This window comes from Anopheles funestus, chromosome X (genome assembly GCF_943734845.2).
Source record: "Anopheles funestus chromosome X, idAnoFuneDA-416_04, whole genome shotgun sequence".
NCBI lineage: Eukaryota > Metazoa > Arthropoda > Insecta > Diptera > Culicidae > Anopheles > Anopheles funestus.
In genome coordinates this window covers 15,875,884-15,896,371 of record NC_064597.1, presented here as the reverse complement: position 1 = coordinate 15,896,371, position 20,488 = coordinate 15,875,884, and the positions used below count along the sequence as shown (strand labels likewise).

Below are 20,488 nucleotides of genomic sequence, written 5' to 3'. Positions count from 1 at the left end.
CGGTCGTTGGGGCAAAGTTTCGTACTGTTTGCCGCCTTTTAGGCGCTTTTGTCTCGGTTTGCCATTTTCGGTGAAATCGCCCGCGCAAGAGCGTTTCCTGTACGACGGCTCTTTCTCTATGTGTGCTAGATGTTGTATTAATGAAGTAGGATGACCAAAATATGCGCTCGAAAACTGACGTGCCCCCGGTTTTTCCCCCCAGGTCTAGGTGACTGGGGCGATGGTACGGGGCAGCTTCTTACAGCAAAGTGGCACCGGAAATGGCTCCGTTACAGGCGCACTGTTGCTCGCTGTTGTGTTTTGGTTGGTGTTCAGTTGCTGCTGTTCGTCCGGGGCTTGATGCTCACTGTTAACTTGAGCGGGCTTTGGCCGAGCCGTGCTGCTTTTTCCGGTCCTATCATTAGCGCTTTCAGGTTATGCGGAAGAAAACTAGATAAAAGTGCACCTTCTCAACTGGCGCAGATAATCTTCGTACGGAGAAGAACAAACGGAAACATTATTCCCAACGAAGAAAAACACTAACAAAAAAAAAATACATTTGCCAAAGCCGTGTCATCCTGCTTTCCAGCTTCGCGACCGTTAGAAGTGGAAATGGCACTACAATAACTTATAATTCTTTCCCCTGAGCGAAGCCATGAACGAGCGCGTACCATTGATCCTTGGGAGTTCGAGTGTCCCTACGGTGGAAAGCTGCTACAGTCACGGCTGTCATGCCACACTTCCTCATCCTCCTCTTCCCCTCCCTCCTCTCAGCGCCCACCCTTTGATTCGCTTTAACGGCCAACTTGTCAACTTACTTACCCGACACAAATCTTGCAGCAAAAAGTTTTCGTCCGAAGTTCCACAAAATCCGGGTTGTTTTGCAAAGTTTGCAGATAAGATTATCGTTTTGCACTGTTAATCGCCGATCCGTTCGAAAGCGTATATTGGCTGACCTTGCACGGCTAGAGGCTAGACGGCGGTAGTATCGCGCTGCTTCGTCCAACAGTTTGTTTGGTTTTGTTTTATGAAGCGCAATCCTTCTTCGCAAACCGCTAGAAAGTGCATAAAGCGGGATCAATTGACCAATTGGTGCTTCTCTCCCTCCCCCCCCCCCATAGTAGGCAAAAAGAGAGGGGGTAAGCGGAAACGAGGATTACAAAGTTTGTTTCGCAATGCGCAATGGTTGTTGGGGATTACGATAAAAACACCCCATCTGTTTGTTGGGTACCCCTGAACAAACTAAAAACAACACCCAAAAAATGTATACTAAAACAAAACCAACAATACAAATAGCGGGATGTGGGTGGGAAGGTTGGGATTTGAAGGGAGTGGGGGATTGAAAAGGTAAAGAGGGTATCGAATGGTCAAACAACCGGATATCAATTGATGCCGGTAAGGAGGATCGCGCGAAAGGATTAAGCGATTAGCATCGTTACTCCTGGTCACGGCACCAAAAATACTATCGAACGCTCTTAGCGAAACACGGGAGCGAGAAGAAAAATCCGAACAAACAAGATTAAAAACCAAACATTCTGTGTGCAAGCTGGTGTGATACAGCACCGCGTTGCCCTTCCTGTCGTGTCCTTTTCTCGGGGAAAGGGCACGTAAAACGGAAGGACTCAATTTGGGTCAAATTGAGTGGAAATGTTACCCTTCCGTGCCAAACCGGGCTGACTGACGGTTTTGACGTGGCCACCGGCCGTGTGCGAAGGGTACGAAAGAAGGTGGATAATTGTGTGACTCTAAAGTCCCACAATTTCGGGTAGAAGGTTTCTTGAGCAGAAGAAATAACACAAAATAAGGGTGGAACAAGTTTGTGCCAAGTCACTGGCCACTGTCCGAGGAAACTGCTGTGTATTGCTACGGTTTTTGCGGAGGGCGTGATGGTGTGATGGCTTTTAAGGTAGGTAAAATTCTACACACATGAGATAGGGTGTAGTAGAGGAGAACAATCGTTGTGGGGAAAGAGATTTCATCTGAGATTTGCGTAATGTTAAAAGGTAAAAGTTTCACCTTGTGCAAAGCTGCACGGCAAACACGAAGACTTTCCAACAGGACTTTGCCACGGCAGGATATCGTCCGGGCAGTTGTCGTGTGTCGGTGTGCCGTTGCCTGTTAGCATTGAGCTCTACGGTGACCACAACGCAAACACCCCAGTCACAAGGCGTCAAAGAGGAAACGATCAGAGATAAAGGCACCGGAACCGGCATCACCGGGGTAGTCAGTGGGGGTAAGATGACGGCCACCAGAACGGTAGGAACGGATTGTCGAAGGGTTTGTTTATAGATTGGGAAAGTTTTCTCCCACAGCAGCATAACTTTCTGCTGGTCGCACATTTTGCCGATCCTGTCCAGTTTACTCCTGGCCCATCCGTCGAGATTGAACGTTCGAAGAATTAAGTTCAACCTTTTTGCTACATATTGATGCATCACACCAAACCCCTTCCACATTTTCTGTTTAAACAAACCACACACACATGCAAGCACAGAAAAAATATGTACACTTTTAAGAAGTTCCAACGCTTCCGGGTACTAACGGGGAAGAGCGGGCCGAGTTATGAGGCAATGGAGGGTTTCGAGTCAATTATGCGCTGACAGTCCCAGGCAGGAAGCAATAACGGGCGAAAGAACACGGCACGACACGGTCTTCCACTCCCACGGGGAAGCTGTCGAAATGCATTAGGGTGGATGTGAGATGCATCCCGGGGTCACGATAACACCTGCTCTAGTGGTTCCACTTGTCGTTGGACGGTGGAGCCTTCTGGGCTTGTGGGATCTACCCCGAAATGGTAGTTGAACGAGTTTGACGACGAACTCCTGATGAAGCGATATTAGTAATCGCATGAAATCTGTCTTGCTCGGTCGAGTGCCTACCTTAGTGGAGTAGGGTTATAATTTATTTTCGATGATGCCACTCTTCCGTCCGCCATCTTCTTCGTCCATCCCTCCCATAATGCTCACAACAAACTGTCGCGTACACGTGTTCTTTTGGGGGACCTATTGTTTGCATACAAAGCGTTAAGCTAAACGATGTTCGGAGATTACCGTGGTACGTAAAGTTGTCCAACAACTAAAGGCACTCCTTTTACCGCTAGGTCATACATTATGTTTTTTTGGAACATTCGCATCTAACCCCGAACAATGGTACAAAAGCACACATAAAACCAATAAAACCTGTCTAGATTGTCATTCCGATTGCTTCACAGTGATGCGGTATGCTGAGTTAGAAAGCTATTGCAGAAAGAAATATTGCTTCTCAGCTGCCTGATTGAAAAAATAACAACAAAATTCATTATTAAAAGGTATTTTGCTTTACTTTGTATAACTTTAGGCGCATTTTGTTATTTCTCCATATCGCCTTAATGTATGCAATTTCAATTTCAATTTAAACTTCTTTAGAATTATACATGTTGTGACTGTACTAAACCAAATAATACTCTTTTTAAGGTAGTTTCTGTTAGGTTGTGGCTCGATTTATGTACACAACTAAATGTATCCAATCACAAGTTGAAAGTTATGTTTTAAAGCTTTTACCGTAGATTGCAAGACAATGAATGATCTGACTTTGAATTTTTGAATGGAAATCTTGAATCTTTTAAGAACACTCTGAAAGGAATGAAGTAACTTCAATATACTTCCATTTTGAGACATTCCAACAAGACTGTCGATGGTGTGCTGACGCACCCACAAATTCTGTCACTATCTATGATTACGGTTTCCGGATAGTGTCCCCTCATTACCGTCGCTCACGTCTTACCATAATAAAGATATTAGAGCGCTATCGAAGCCACCGATAAACATGTCTTTTCACAACGTCTAACCAGACAACCGGAAGTAATATCACATTTCACCGGTACAACTCGACGGGCAGCGAAGATGTGAGAAGACGAGAAGGAGAAAAATATATCACCAAACGGTACAATAGCAATCAGTGAAGAAATCAGTCCCTATTACACATAAAAAACACACACACGACAGGAATCGTAACCCATAATAATAGTACACGAAAATGATGACAGTTCGTCGCCATTTCCGAGCAGCGAGAAGGAAATTTAATTCAATTTAGTGCATTCTCCTACCTTCACCCACTCCGCTCGCTCCTCGTAGCGCGTGGTGATGTTCTGCTGCGCTCGACAAATTATCCGAAAACATATCCAGCATCCAGCATTCATTGAGCTGTCCATTGCATCCATCGATTGTACCAGGGAATACACCGATATATATTGGGCAAGGTGGTTTAATATTTATTTTTTCGCTCCATTGCATTATGTTGTATTTTGAGTAGGTGTGTAGTGTGTGGTGCGGGAAGAGTGCTTTTCCTTACCTAAAAGTTCCTCCCGAGCAAGCTTAGGACATTAGTTCGGTAATATATCGTAGAGCCCGTAGCGGTGGCAAACCCCGTTTCGGGCGCACGTGCTTTACGACCGTAGAACGCCTGAATGTATGCATTCGGACATGTGTGTATTTATTGGAGTTTATAGGTATGGCGCCCGAAGCTAGACTAACCGTATTACAACCGACCAGCGCGTTTGACAATCGTCATGACCTGCGAGTGTACCGTCCGTAATCGATTCCGTACGATTTAATCTGCGTGTTCGGTCCAACGTTGCGTGGTTCAAGTGGTTCACCGGCTCTCGTTTCGTCGATTTTCTATGCTTTTTTCATTGTTTGATTTTGTTTGTTTCTGCTTCATGCTGTACAACAACAAAACTACCCCGAGGAATGACTTTCTCACCGGGTTTGAAATAAATTCCACCCGTCGGCATCTATACCCGGCGTACGGCGTAGCGCTTTAAATGTCAGCTCAACCCCAACCCCCAAAGCTGGTCCGGGTTCACTCGGTTACATATTTTCCAATGAAGCAAATTTCGCTATTCACAATATTGGGACATTTGGTGCAGCTGTTACCTGCGCCCAGTTGAGTCGGTGGTGGTGGTTGAATGAATTTCGATTGCTTCGGCACTAGCCTTACAGTGGTTCGAACAGCAGACGTTCTTTGCCAGAACCCCTATAGACTCACCTTTACCGGGGGAAGGAGGAGCGTATGTGTGTGAGCTGGGTTTTGGTTGTCCCGGAACGAATTCAGGGCAATCAAAGCGAACATCATCAATGTTCGTACGTACATTTGCATGCCCAACCGTTCCAATTGCTCTCAAACGAAAAACCGCTATCATTTTACAATCCAATCTTGGCAGCTTCTTGGTGGGCTTGGATGCCCGAATGGAACGAATGGAAGACAGAGCTTAACGGTGGGTGAATGAGCAATCATTGTATTTTTATTTCCACCCACACTTTGCTTTTGACACTTTCGTTCTTGCTGAGAGAGAGAGAGAGGGGAGAGGGGGAGGGGAAATGCATGTCACCGAAATGCAGCACGTGCGTTTTTTCTTCTTAACAAGGGCGGTAAATTGTGCGCTCGATGTATAGCAGGGATAAACTTTGGTTCACCGTGTAATCTTGTACACTTATCCGTATTGCGTTTAGCGTTATTACCACACCGTGCAGATTGTGGGGATGTAGTTAAGGATCATGATTGCATACTTTATACAAATTGCCATAAAAAATAGTAATGCGCCTAGAGGTATGCAATCCGTAAAAAAAATTTTTTATCAGTTTTACACCCGTTTTAATAATTTCACTGCAAAAACGATAAATATTGTAAAATATTTTGTATGTAAACCATTTTTCTTCTTAGCTTTACGACCTGTTAGGTCATGCCGGTCATTTTTGGCATATTAGATTTATTTTTACCACGTAGCCGAATAGTCAGTCCTTGTTACGGGGAGACGGTACGGATAGGGTTTGATACAAGTTTGATTTAACTCGGACGGGGTTTGACATAAAACACATAAAAATAAAGTTAAAAAAATGCAAAAAATTAACTTTTTTTTTTTTGCTCGGTTAGAACGGCCTGGCCGTATCAAGACTTATTTTACCACGTAGCAGGATAGTCAGTCCATGCTACGAGGAGACGGTCCGGATGGGATTTGAACCCGGTCCCTGCCGTGTGGACGGGCGCCGTTTTTCACATGCCCCACCGGGCCGCCCCCAAAAAAATTAACTACTTTTATAACAATTTCTTATCATTCAGAGTGTCATTTTTAATGTTGAATGTGTGCGTTCTCACTAGCAGCTTATGGAGTAAGAACATATATAATATATGAAACAGCTTAGTTTTCTTTGCCACATTTCTAAAGAAAAACATTCGCCTTGGAAGGATGTTCTTCCACATTGCAGCTGCGTGCAAGCGTGAATTGCTGGATGTAATATTTATAGTAAAATCTCCCGAGCATTCCATCGATAACGGTAAACCTCACCATGCCATGAACAATTCCAATCGATCTGACAGTATTGACGCAGCACCGGTCGGTAGTAGTGCACCCACACACGGTATCCGTGACGGTAGTGCGGAGTTAAGAACGTAAAAAGAGCGTACGTCGACATAAGTAAGCAGGTCGCAAGATGGACTTACGCCGTACGGACGTTTCCGACTGTGACCGGCATAATCTGCTTAGGAGCATATTTAGATAACGATTATCCGACCTCCGACCGGAATGGAACACGGTGCCGTACTTCGTTCGTACGATGAAGTGAACTGATCCGTGCCACGAGCAACCGATTCATAAGAAACTGTGTCATTTGCTGCAAGCCGGGATTTTTTTTTTGGGAAATGGTAGAAAATGTTGTGCAACGGGACACACCGATGGATTATCACATCTAATCCATCTAGATGGGGTAACCACATTCATAATAGATAGCGACGAATGTAATGATAGATTGACTGGAAAGCGATAAGCACACGCGTGATGGTTTCTAATAGTTTTGCGCCTTGGCAGCACGGATGCACGGTAGAAAAAGCAAAATACAGTTTACGATGCTGGTGGCTCACATTCTTGACAGCTCCTTGCAGTTAGCTAAATATTATGTTAACTCTATAAAGTGGAAACGATAGAAAGGCAATCATAAACCAGACCATTGTCATCATATGAATTGAATTTTGCATACTTTAAGGGGCATTTGTAAAGTATGCAATCCGCGATACAGAATCGCTTATTGAAGCATAGCATCCTTCTGTGACTTAAAATCTTGATCACAAAGTATTGCTGTTTCTTCTAAGTATTCTCTAAGTATTTCATGCAACTTAGGACCGTACTTTTACGAACCTCTCTCTCTCTCTTCTTGGTTTGACAACCTCTAAGGTAACGCCGGATAGGCATATCCTTCCAACGCGTGGACGGTCTGGATGAAATTTGACCCACGGTCCTGTCATGTGGAACCGGTGCCGTTTATCACATACACCACCGGGCCGCCTCCCATACGGTACCTCTAGGCCAAGTACGGTATCTATAGACATTTTTGTCTATAGGTACTTCAAACAGCCCTAGATGCTGAATATTACTATCTTTATCTTTCCCGATGTTACATACAGCCGGTTCAGAGGATTGCATTCAGTGTTAGACTGATAGGCTTAGCCTTACACTTTAGCTAATGTTGCTGATAGCTTATAGTTTTACACTTTTAGTTTTAAAACTACACTTTGACTGTTCGAGTCACTACCATATCATTTTTCAGGTAGGCTCCAAACAAAACTTCTTTCCGTATCTTCAGAATACGTCATTAAAGCGTCTTACAACAAGACCTTCATACATATTGCTATTATTGTCGATAATGCAGCTCATTATCGATAATGCACCTGGTTTTGAAAATTATTTTTCCACAGATTTTGCAACTCCACTTCCACTTTGTACTAATACTGCTGGCTACCTACTGGAATACTGTCGAGAATTCACGTAAGGTGATTAATATCGCAAACTTTGGTATTTTTTTTCAAACTGTGGAGCTTTCCCTAACTTCTCTCTCTCTCTCTCTCTCCCTCTCTCTCTCTCTCTCTCTCTCTTTCTCTCTCTCTCTCTCTTTCTCTCTCTTCTTGGCTTATCGACCTCTTACGACATGCCGGCCTAGACATGGCTTACTAGACTTATTTTTACCATGTACCAGGATAGTCATTCCGGATGGGATTTGATCCTCCTTCCTGCCGTGTGGACCGGCGCCGTTTATCACATACACCACCGAGCCGTGCCTTAAAACAGATCAAAATATTGGCATTTTGAGTCATATATTTTTCCCAATTCCAATTAATCTGTCTCTTTAATATCTTTACCAACTTACAAAAAGAGTCTAAATTACTCATTAATATAACACATTAGATTCGCCTTTAATCGCCTACATCATGAAGACTGTCTTGCTGATTCTTTTTCCAACATTAACAAAAAAATACAAGAAATTCGTTGCTAGTAGTAATTTTTAATTACGCCTAAATTTAGGCAAAGCTAAGCCATTTGACACCCTATATATGTATTTAAATATGACACCCTAAATGTGTATTTGTACAGCTTAATTTATAAATTCAAAGCATTTCACTTCTTTTCATCTTCAAATTATTGGTAAATGGAACTTTTTCCAGAATTAAAATTTTAATTGCTGAAGCTTACCAACAGCGTACTATTGAAATTATTCTCAAAACTTGAAACCTCCGACTGTTGCTCTTGTTGTGAGAAAAAAACTTCCAAAAACTGGAACCAACCATACAAAAAAATTGGTCAGCATATGCAAACATCATTAAAGCACCGATGCAAACGATGTGCTGATTAGAGCGAAGGGCAATCACCAATTAGTGCATCCGGAAAAATGGGTACCACCGTTGGCTGTTTTAGCGCCTAGTGAGACAACCGAGTGCGCTACTATTGCTGTTCTTCAACTTCACCAATAGCACCAGTCGCTGTGTATGTGTCGTTGAGCATTTGGGAGGGAAAATCTCCGATGCGTTCGATGAAATCTGGTTCATTAGATTTCGTATCACAGATTTCGTACGATGCCACCGTGCCACCTCTGACAATGTTGACATTGAATATAGAGACACGAGCAGAGCAACAGCAGCTAGTGAACAAAGCTAAAACAAGAATGCCCCAGTGAGGCTTGTAGTTCTATGACAAGATACACCACCGGGAAGGAAAGTAGTAAAAGTGCAATTTTCCACTAACTACCACACACGGATAGGTCCCTTCGACCGTGTCCCGATTTGTTAACGTTTGCTATCTGCTAGTTGAAATCTTTCATTTTACGTAGGCGATAGTAGATTTCCCAATCTCCTCCCATAAACACCCTCACACACCGGCACACACATACGTATGCATACAAAAGGGTATTTCAACTCTCACAGCCAGTATCAGTAGCCACGATTGTAATAGTTTTTTTTTTCATTTTTCTCTCTCTCTCTCTTTCTCTTGCTCTTTGTCTCTGCTTTTGCTCCGATTTGCCTTTTTTCCGTTTTCCCACCAATTACCGAACATGGCGCGTATACCGTTGATACGGTGCATGAAAACCGAACCCTAAGCCTATTAGGCATACACGATAGGCAACCGATATGCACACAATTTCACATCTAATTCGGTGAATTTGGTTTAATTTCTGGTGTTGTGCGAATTCTTTCTGATTAGACCAAACTACGGCCAGAATGTTCGACGACCCTAAAATCGGACCCGCCAGAAAATATCATTTACTTTATTGCATTGGCTGCTTTGCTTTGTAACTTGTTTTTTATATCCTTATCGGAACTAAAATGTTCAATATAGCGTATAAACGTATTTTGTGATGGATAGACACAATTGTGAAATATGACGGCTGTTCTTTTGACCTCCGGCATTATAGCTACCCTCGTCAGCATGTACAACAAATCTCCTAGAAGCATACAGATATTATAGATATACGCCTCAAGAAGACGGATCGGTTTAATCTAACCACTAAAAACTGGAATCTGCGCCAGGGAAAGGAAGAGGTGACAATAAATCAAAGTTCTACATCAAATCGAACGATCCACGGATGAGGTTCGACGTTGCACATCAATCAAAACGCATTAAACATGACGAGGAGTTGGACAATAGAAAAATTGCTGCCACGATACGATTTACTTCACGTTGATGGTTGCATATTTAAACAGGGTATTAAACTAGGACAAATGCGTTACGAACATCATGCGGGGCAACAAGTTCCACTAAGACCAAATACTCATCAGCACACTTCACACTGGGTGACAAATGTGCAGACGACAATCGAATATCGATTGTAAAGCTCGTCTTTGATCTTGTACCAAACAACGGTAATCTTAAGCCAAACCAGCAGTTAGTCCGGTGCACAAGGCAAACCTGGCAGCCAAACTTACCGCAAGAATGCGAGAATTAAACACCATTAGCATATATATTAAACGGCATCAGTCATTTGCGAAAAAGGGGTTGAACATGCAACTTCAGGTTTGCGGTGTGTATAGGCGTGACTTTTCCGGATGCTTCCCAGAAATGAAACTGTGAACATTTGTTCACTCGAACTCGGAAGGTGCAAATGGTGCTGTCTGTTTGTAAACGGTGCTTGTTACAAACTATTACAGCACGTTATTAGTTTTATAAAGTTGTGAGGTGAATCAATTCGTGACCGAACCAATAAAGCGCACTTCACGAAAGTGTGAACAGCAAGGTGTAACATCAGGAATATTACTAAGGAAAGTATGCAAGCATTTTACTCGTAAGCGCCTCAATTTATGTAACGCAGAAACAAATATTCTTTTTGCACTAAAAGCGTTGAGTGATTTGTTAGTTATAATACGGTTAACGCTTAACTAATCTATTTTAAATAAATTAATAAAACTAGATTTTCTTTCTAGTCATTTTCTAGAAACGAATTATATCAGAAGCTTTAATCGTTTAAATCAAATAACTTTTCAATGTTAATAAAAATTTCATAATTAATAAAATAGGCAACACTGGCTTCGTTTTTTTTTAAATTGACCGTTAAATCGTATCATGCTACATAAAGCAGGGTTGTTCCGTTGAACTTCATGCAGTGCAAGAAAATATCAAATATAATTCCACTAAAAATGGTATCGCAAAAAAAACTATTGCGAACACTCAAATAGTTTAACTTGTTTCTTCATACGCTTAGTGAACATTTCGTTAATTTTATTCTGTATGAAATATTCTTTAATAGTTTCATTTTCTGTTATGTTTTATTTATAAAGCCCATAATTCAAACCATGTTTTTTAAATACAGAAAAAACGTTTTCATGAGCTGCAACTGAACATAAGGGAAACCCCTGCAATGCGCTTTAAATTACGCAATGCTGGCAACACCGCCTTCATCTGTCACGCATCGTTCCTGGAATTTGCCACTGGAGAGAGTTGAAATGTCAAAACTCTTGGGTTTGATTGTGTTCGTGTCGCTTGGTGTAGTTGAAGTGGTGGACACACGACGTACTCATATCGAGACACGTGCAGATAAGAAAAGTAGCTAAAAATTAAATTGATTTCAAAACAAACAATAACAAAATAGATAGAAAATGTTTTTGTTTGGAATTCAAACACTTTGTATGAACACTTTGTTCTTTTTGTATGAAGTTTAATTTGCATCACATAAAAATGTCTTTAAACAATCATATCAAACAATACATTGAGAAGGTATTTCGAATGTTTGTGTATGCTTGATTTTATCCTTTTATCCGTTAGTTTAAATACTATTATTCGATTAATATAAAGCATAAGCTAACCAACAGAAGTAGCATTAATAAGTGAATTGGGGTTTTAAAGTATGGTATGCTAAATTATTATTATAGATTTAATGAATTAAATCTAAGAAGGTGATTCTTTTTTCGTTCATTCTGTTCAAGATGCATGTACCTTTAGTTATGAGTAAATGACTGGAATACGTATATTATGAGTGAAATAAAAAATGTAAGGTTCAATTCGAGTTTCATGAGAACAGAATTCTTGGAATGATCAAATTAAAAACGAGGCAAAATTTTCTTAGCCAACTCGAACTTCGTGTGGCTACAGCTTGAAACGTGTGTAACACGCACACTTTACCCAAGAGAAAGTTCCAAGTCTCGCACAATCCCTGTCTGTGCGTGGGACACAAACACAAACAGACATTCGTACGTGTATGGTAACCTTGTTCGAAAACATTCCACCATCCCACCGGGTCGACGTAGTGGAGTGTTGGCGCAAGTACGGGACCGTGAAGTCATCACGCACATCACTCCACGTACACAGCGCCCGTTCCGGTTTCGCATCAACATAACCGTCAAAGCTGCTCTCACAGCAGCCCGTTGTACAGTGTGCGCGGTGTGGTTCCGTCGATTTCTTTCTTTGTTTTCTTTATCCGGTGGAAACCCTGATTCGGGCTACAGTGTTATCCAGCATCCCAACAGCTAGTTCGTGTACGGAACCGCACGCGTTTGGATACAGGAGGGAGCATTGCGGCAAATGCAAAAACCCCTGAACTTTACCATTGACAAACGCAGTGTAGAGGAACTGGAGCGATTGACGTTTCGTGCCGTCCGTGCACGGGCTCCACATACAAACACACAGGCTGTGTTAATGGTTTTGGGGCGATGTACCTTGTGGGCCGATGCTAACCATTTCAAACGGTAAAAATCTCTCACCTTCCAGCCCTTTGAATTTCTCTCTTGCACGTTGCTTTCCTTCTTGCCCTTTTTTTCTTTTATTTTCTTTTGTTTCCCCCCTAGTGCGTAGTGTTCTATCTATTCTCTTACGCTCTCGCTCTCTATCTCTATCCATCTCTCTTTCTCTCTGCTTCTTTCTTCCTTGTCTTTCTATTGCTGTGTGTATATCTCTCACTACCGAAAGCAGTTCAGTGACACAGAAAAGGCCGTACCACCGACGCGTAAAAGAAAGGGCACGTCGCACATTCTCGACTGCGGAGAAAACGCACCAGTAGAGAGTGTTGTGACCTAGTGCACAGTGCACAGGCACCGACTTCCAGTACTGTACAGGCGAGAGTAGGTGTACGTGGTGTGTGTGGCCAGACACAGATATATGGCTGCACCGTTGCTCGTGGTGAGGTGCACGGCGCAGTCCACGGACAGGACCAACCAACGTCTTCCCGACCTTCGCACAGTGTTGGTGATACCGCGCTTACCTCATCTTCGTTGCCCGGGAAACGGTGGTAGTGGTGGTGGTGGTGTTGGTAGCAGTAGTAGTAGTTATAATCTTCGAAAGTCATCGTCAGGTGCCTCCCAATATCTGCGCGCCATCCAAATAACGTCATCCGTCCAGTGCGGTGGAGGCTGGAGTCGAAGAGCTAGTGGTACTGGTGTAACGGCGATATCAACTCCCCAAGTGGAAAGGTAGGAAGATGTCACACACAAGCTATCCACACCTCCATCATGCCCTGCAATATCCTCTGCGGCCAAGCAAACAATCCACAGCATCCGAATCCGTGATGCCGTGTATTCCGGCTGGTGGGAACTGCTCACTAAACGCGTGAGGTTAGCGCGTTAAAAATGGTGGCACACAAACAATGGCGCAATTAGCAAACCGATCCACGCCAATCAACCTGAAGAGGGCGCCCTTTACATACCGACTAGGAAAGGGGGGAAAACGCACGCACGCACACACACGCGCGCGTACTCCCCCGAGCCCGCAATCTATCAATAATTTGCACGCGGAAAACTAGCACGAGCTGTGTGTGTTTGTGTGTCTGTGCCAGTGAATGAGTGAATGAGCTCTTGCTCCCTTGATGTTTGAAACCTTCGCCCTCCCTTGGGTTATTAGAAATTAAACTACTCCACCATTAGTGCATTCGTGGAGTTTCCGATTTTTTTTTGACGCGCGGCTGAAAGAAAATATATGTGGGAGAACTTTAGACTTATTATAGTGTGAACATTATTCTACTCGGTCGTGCTGGACACGATTCACTTCAAGCAACCTGTCAGTCTCAATCTTATCAACTGCAAAGCATTTTAAAAAGGAAGAAGAAACAAAAAAGCAACAACTCGATCTTCGGCTCAACTAGCAACTGGTAGCGGTGTGGTAAACAGTGCAGGGAACGCATACAATCGTACGGAAATTATTATAATTCACCTAAACCTTTACAAGGCGGGGCGATGCTATTAAGGCAAGAGATGTGCAATTGCGTCTCGACAGGTGTCATGATGCGATAGTCAGTCTTGCCGTACACGGTCATGGTGTTAAAATGTTCATTCCCTCCATTTAACAATTATGGTAATATTGCTTTCATAGTTTTTCCTCTGTCTAACGTACGTTTTGTTTGTTTTTTTTTCCTCCATCCAGGACGCCTACAGAGAGAGCAGACCGAGTGAGCGTGTAATCGTTTAAAACCACCCCCGGAAACACCGATTATCGCACCTGTCAAAATGGCCGGTGACGACATTACCTTCATCTTCCAGTTTGGGAATCTGCGCGACATCACCACGGTGGAGTCGAGTGCTCTCACACTTAAAACACTCAAAGAGCTGGCCTGTGAATTCATCAACAGTAAGGTAAGCTTAATCGTCTTCCACCCGCATACATTTCCAGTACACTAACGCACCTCCACATTTCGCTCACAGATTCCGGAGAATGGTTTAAATCGACTCCCGGAACGGTTACTGCTCTTCCGGCACGATTACGAATCGCACAATGTGCTGCAGATGGTGACGTCCGCTTCCGACATCGTTGACGAGACGCTGGTTGAGATCGTGCTCACTGCCAACCGTAAGTACGCCTGCACCTTACAGTAAGCACTACATTCATCAGCTCACCACGGCCTACATTTACATTCCATCCGGCAGAAACGTTGCTTCCTCCAGCTAACAGTGGACCAGCACTGCACCGAAATAACGTGCCGATTGCTCAAGAGGATATACCGCTCGTACGGCCCCACGCACTCAACGTGCACTCGTACAAAGCGCCCACGTTCTGTGACTTTTGTGGCGAGATGCTGTTTGGGCTCGTTCGCCAGGGGCTAAAGTGTGATGGGTGCGGGCTCAACTACCATAAGCGCTGTGCAATCAAAGTGCCAAACAACTGCAGCAGGGTGGAGCATACCGGTGTGCTGCAGCAGTCCCATTCGCAACAGCACAGTAACGGCAGCGGCAACAGTGGCAGTGGCCGTCGGTCCGGTTCCGCCGGCGGTAGCCTGCTGTCATCGATGACGGCCGCCGTTATGCCGGCCCGCAGCCCATCCGGTGGCTCTAGCAACTCCTTAGCGTCCGACGAAACGGCCGGCGCCGGAACAATGCTGGTAAGAAAAATGCAGCAACTTATGAATGACATTAAGAACTGACCCGGCACCGAAACGTGATCGTGTAGAAGCATACAAATCTCTCGACCGACCAGTGTATTTAGGAGCATGTAAAAGACAACCGGCCTAGTAACTTGTAACCGTCCATTAGTTTAGTTATGGTTTCTTTTATTTACATTTTTACAGCACACTTATTGTAATAATTATTATTACCCGAATCGTCACACCACCAACGCGGTGGACGTTGGGCAAAAATAACTTAATTTTTTTTCTATGGCTACCATGTGGGTATTAGTGCGTATGGGTGTATGTGTGTGCCTACTAGAATGTGGGATGTGGGATAGATTTAATTCTTTTCGCTAGTAAGGACAACCTACGCTATGTAACAGCAGTATTGTTTTCCACCTCCCTATAAACAAGAACAAAATAAAATTAAGTTTTTTTTTTGCTTCCCGCGCAAACTTTAGTTTTTGCCATGTTTATTGTTTTCTTTTTTTCCGTAGTACATAGCTCCTTTTTTGTTTTATATTTTCTGTGCTTTGTTTTGTTGTTGTATTTATGTCGAATGAAATGCAATTGATCAACTTAACAAGGAGAATTTGTTGTAGGCTGCAAACATAATTTGAAGTTATTCAGTTACTTAATCCAACATGGTCGACATGCTGAAACAGTCGGTAGTTAGGTAGAAACGGATGAAAGAATCAATTTCAAATACTAAAAAGTTGAACTAATTCTTGTAGAAATAACAAACAACCGCAATCTTACCTTGAGTTTAGCTGCTTCGAAGGTCCTCAGTACTACATATATCAGGATATTGAAAATGTCTACTCACTCTTAAACTGTCACTGTTATTCTCTTTTCCGTTATGTTACATTCCCCAGTCTACTACCATTCGGCAAAGTCGGTCACCATCGCTTACGAGCCGTGGAGTCGTCGGTGGCCACCCGATCAAGATCCCGCACAGCTTCTCCATTCACACGTACACCCGACCGACGGTGTGTCAGTACTGCAAGAAGCTGCTGCGGGGACTGTTTAAGCAAGGCGTCCAGTGTCGTGACTGCCACTACAATGCCCACAAAAAGTGCATCGAGAAGGTACCGAAGGATTGTACTGGTGAGAACACACAGCCGGTAGATGTGCACGATGATCGGAGCCTGTCGAGTGATCGGGAGTTGCTGTACAAAGACGATCCAGAAGACGAAAGTGACTTCGATGACAATCCATTCGGCCAGACGGGCCGACGGCCTGGTGGTGTTGGCGGTGTGGGGACCAGTACCGGCATGGTACTGGCAAAGGAAGGAACCGGAAAAGATTCATCATCCGGCGGAGAGAGTTCACCGGGCAAGATGAACGGTGGTAATGCGGTTCCGGCACCGGCGTACCATTTGCTGGACGACTCGGATGACAACCGGCTGGAGGTGATCTGCGAACAATCGCGCCAATCGTCAAGCAATTCATCGTCCTCGCCGAGCGCAAACATTCCGCTGATGCGTATCGTGCAGTCGGTGAAGCACACCAAACGTCGGGACGGGCGCGCTACGAAAGAAGGCTGGCTGGTGCACTTCACCAGCAAGGAGAAAACGATCAAGCGCCATTACTGGCGGCTCGATTCGAAGGCAATCACGCTGTTCGTGTCGGATCAGGGCAGCAAGTACTACAAGGAGATACCGCTAAACGAGATCGTGGCGGTGGAGGCGGCACGGACGCTACAGGGTGAAGTGCTGCACTGCTTCGAAATACGGACCGCCACGATAGACTACTACGTCGGGCAGGACCCGCTGTACAACATGAAGCATCACACCGATCCGGTACTTGCGTTACCACCGCCGGACAGTGGTGTCGGTGCGTATCTTGCGAAAAGCTGGGAAACAGCCATCCGGCAGGCACTGATGCCAGTCCAGACCGGTACTGGGCGGTCCGAGGCACACGGAACGGGTAGCAGTGCCACCGAACCGGAGGAGCGTGTCACCGACATGAGCCAACTGTATCAGATCTTCCCGGACGAGGTGCTCGGTTCGGGCCAGTTCGGGATCGTGTACGGTGGTGTGCATCGGAAAACGCACCGTGCGGTTGCGATCAAGGTGATCGACAAGCTGCGCTTTCCGACCAAGCAGGAAGCGCAGCTAAAGAACGAGGTAGCAATACTGCAGAACCTGTCCCATGCGGGCGTCGTTAATCTGGAGCGTATGTTCGAAACCCCAGAGCGGATCTTCGTCGTGATGGAGAAGCTGAAAGGGGACATGCTAGAGATGATACTCTCGCATCAGAATGGTCGACTAAACGAGCGTGTCACCAAATTTCTGATCACACAAGTACGTTATTTTAGGCTTTGATCAAAGCTCCAAGTTTTTGGGGACCTTTTGGCAAGTTCTTTTGTAATATGTTCTTTTTCTTTTGGTTTCATTCTATACGCTAGATACTCGTTGCCCTGAAGTACCTGCACAGCCGTAACATCGTACATTGCGATCTCAAACCGGAGAATGTGCTACTTTCGTCAGACAATGAATTTCCCCAGGTGAAGCTGTGCGATTTCGGATTCGCTCGCATCATTGGGGAGAAATCATTCCGACGATCGGTCGTCGGTACGCCTGCTTATTTGGGTAGGTATCAGACTGCAAAATAACAAGAGTTGCATCGTTTGTTGTTGGTTTAACCGAAGTTGTTTATTACAATGATATATCTTTCTTTGCTTTCATTATAGCACCAGAAGTACTGCGCAACAAGGGCTACAACCGTTCACTGGACATGTGGAGCGTTGGTGTCATCATCTACGTCAGCTTGAGTGGTACCTTTCCGTTCAACGAGGATGAGGATATTAATGATCAAATTCAGAACGCCGCCTTCATGTACCCGCCAAACCCGTGGAAGGAGATCTCCTCCGATGGTAGGAATTTTTACCTCCAATCCACATCCACCCATGTGTGAGAAGACGATCAATACTAACTCTTCTCTTATCTATGAACTACCCTATGCAGCAATTGATCTGATTAACAACCTGCTACAGGTGAAGCAACGTAAACGGTTCACGGTAGACAAGAGTCTGCTGCACTGCTGGCTTCAGGATCTCCAGACCTGGAACGATCTGCGTGCGCTAGAGTCGCAGGTCGGGCTGCGCTATCTCACACACGAATCGGACGATGCCCGATGGGCGGTGACGGCCGGTAGCGGATGCCATACCGGGGGTGGTCCATGACCCGTCGCCTCGGCCGGATCGGCCGGGGGACGTCTGCCCTCGCTACCCTTCATACAGGAGTCGTCAACACCGCCCACTGATGAACCGGCGACCTCGACGGCAGTCCCTATCTCCCGGCACGCGTCCGAGTACTGTGTGGGCGGACCGGGCGCCAAATCGTACGGTCATCCGCATCAACCTTCTCTGCTGTTTCATGACTTCCGTGGCAAGGCGTACCGATGGATGCGCGGACGGTTCTGCCGGTTTGTGAAGGCTTAAGGGTGCCTAAACAAACCGTATCGAACTATTCTCACTACGGTCCGCTGTACGTGATGAGCTGATATTGTTTTAAAACCGAAAACCTACTCGAACCGCTTAATCTCTCCAATCGATAGGGTTGATTTTAGATATATTTACACACCTGCACGAACATCAACATTCACACATTTAAACACACATCTTTTTCGATATTATTGTATAGGTTTTACGAGGTTATGTGTAAACGTTTGACGTTATAATTTGTTTTCTACTTAAATCGGATCGTTCCGGATTGTTCCGGAAGCATTATTTGCGTTGTTTTTGGTGACGAACTTTTGAGCAAAGTTTTTTTTAATGAATGACTCTACGGTGCACCGTTAAGGTGTACCACTATCACTGGTTAAGGAGGTTAAGCTTTTGTTAAATTGTACATTTTATTGCGCTTTTTGTTGAGGGAAACCATCCCGGAAGCCCACGCCTAATGCTTCCACTGTATCGCTAGTTTGTTTAAGTTTTGGAGCTAAATTTCATTCCATTAAGAGCGTTTAGGTTCACCAACCAAAATGGCGTCGATATCCACATTCTTCTTTTATAACTCTACTCGATGGACAGTATCGGCCGGCCGGACTTCCGCGTTTGGATATTCTTTTTACAATCGATTGTTGTTGTTTTAATAATGAATTACTACACCGTGCGATGTTTATATGACGCGTTCTAATATGTTTTTCCGTCAAAAAAATAATACATTCCTTTACACGATTACCGGGACGTCCGGTAGAGTGGTCACCTAGCGGCAACTCACCTCCCTTCCTTTCGGTCTGTTACATCTCTTTTAGTTTGGGACGAATAAAAGAAACAAAATAACACACCATTGGCATCCTGCTCGCCATCTTTGCTCGCTAGCGATCGCATTAGCGATCAAACAAACTTTTCAAGTGCCTATACAAACGCGGAAGCGTAACGAAACCGTTCGGTCGGAGGTTTCTATTTGCTGCAGTTGTGCATACACGCTGTCAATCGAAGAAATCATAAAAACCACGCGCATGCGGGCACACAAACACTTATATACTTGGGTATCGAATCTGTCCGATAAACTACATCTGAAGGTGAGATATTTTATTTTCCGGTTTTGTTGTTACCATTTTCATTTCTTTTTATTGTTTTTAAACCAGCAATCGTTAGCAACGTAATGCGGTGTTGCATACAGGATTACACATTGACTGGATAGTGCCAATGGCAAAAGAAGAACAAAAAAAGGGAGATAGATAGGGAAGAAAACCGAAGCGTTGAATAGAGAAAACACTGGGAAACGTACGTTACTATCTACATCCTGTTCATAAGATACCTCACCTTATTAAAAGAAGAAGCAAAAATACAAACAAAAAACATAAGCGTCTTTTCTATCGCTTTTCATGTACTTTAAGCACTCGTAATGAAAAAGACTAAGCAACTAATAGTAATAGAACGAACCACACAAAACACAACTAGATGAGAAGCGGGTTTAACAAAGAAGAAAAATAACAACAAAAACGACGAAAGTAAACAAACAAGGAAAAAAGTTAAAAACATAAAAGTGAACGTTTTAAGAGAAGAAATCACCACAGTACAGAAAACAAATGCGAGAAGCGAATGCAAACAAAAACTATAGTAACATACGATAAAGGCAAAATAGCAACAACAAATAACAAAGAGAAAAGGAAAAGAAAAACAAAACCGCACATAATTTTTGCTCCCTATTTAGCACACGCAAAACTTAACAGCGGCACTGCAGTGAACAGGATAAGAAAGAAGAGAAAGGGATGCGCAAAATAGAACATAAACACAAACAATCAACAAAAGCGCTAACGTATGCATCTAGTTATACATACATTTATACAACAGATATATTATATTATATAGACATGGTGGCCTTTTTCATTGTTTTCTCACTTTACTAAAACTTCCCCTTTACCCTTGTACATTGTCCCACCCGCACCCGCGGATTGAT

The 20,488-nt window shown here is 44.0% G+C and overlaps 1 protein-coding gene across 5 annotated transcripts; it reads left to right on the top strand.

Moving 5' to 3' along the window:
* Window positions 1-11,984: 11,984 nt before the first annotated feature.
* LOC125764735 (serine/threonine-protein kinase D3) lies at window positions 11,985-20,401 on the top strand. Of its 5 annotated transcripts, XM_049429311.1 has the most exons (9): window positions 11,986-12,453; window positions 12,677-13,173; window positions 14,120-14,328; window positions 14,398-14,542; window positions 14,620-15,071; window positions 15,953-17,383; window positions 17,488-17,671; window positions 17,773-17,955; window positions 18,047-20,401. In XM_049429311.1, exons 3-9 carry the CDS (start codon window positions 14,203-14,205, stop codon window positions 18,262-18,264), a joined length of 2,739 nt encoding a protein of 912 aa, XP_049285268.1. In that variant the 5' UTR covers window positions 11,986-12,453; window positions 12,677-13,173; window positions 14,120-14,202; the 3' UTR covers window positions 18,265-20,401. The 5 variants fall into 5 exon arrangements, with proteins under 5 accessions (XP_049285285.1, XP_049285268.1, XP_049285259.1 ...); XM_049429328.1 differs by lacking the exon at window positions 12,677-13,173 and having other exon boundaries at window positions 11,985-12,453; XM_049429302.1 differs by lacking the exon at window positions 11,986-12,453 and having other exon boundaries at window positions 12,460-13,173.
* Window positions 20,402-20,488: the final 87 nt, after the last annotated feature.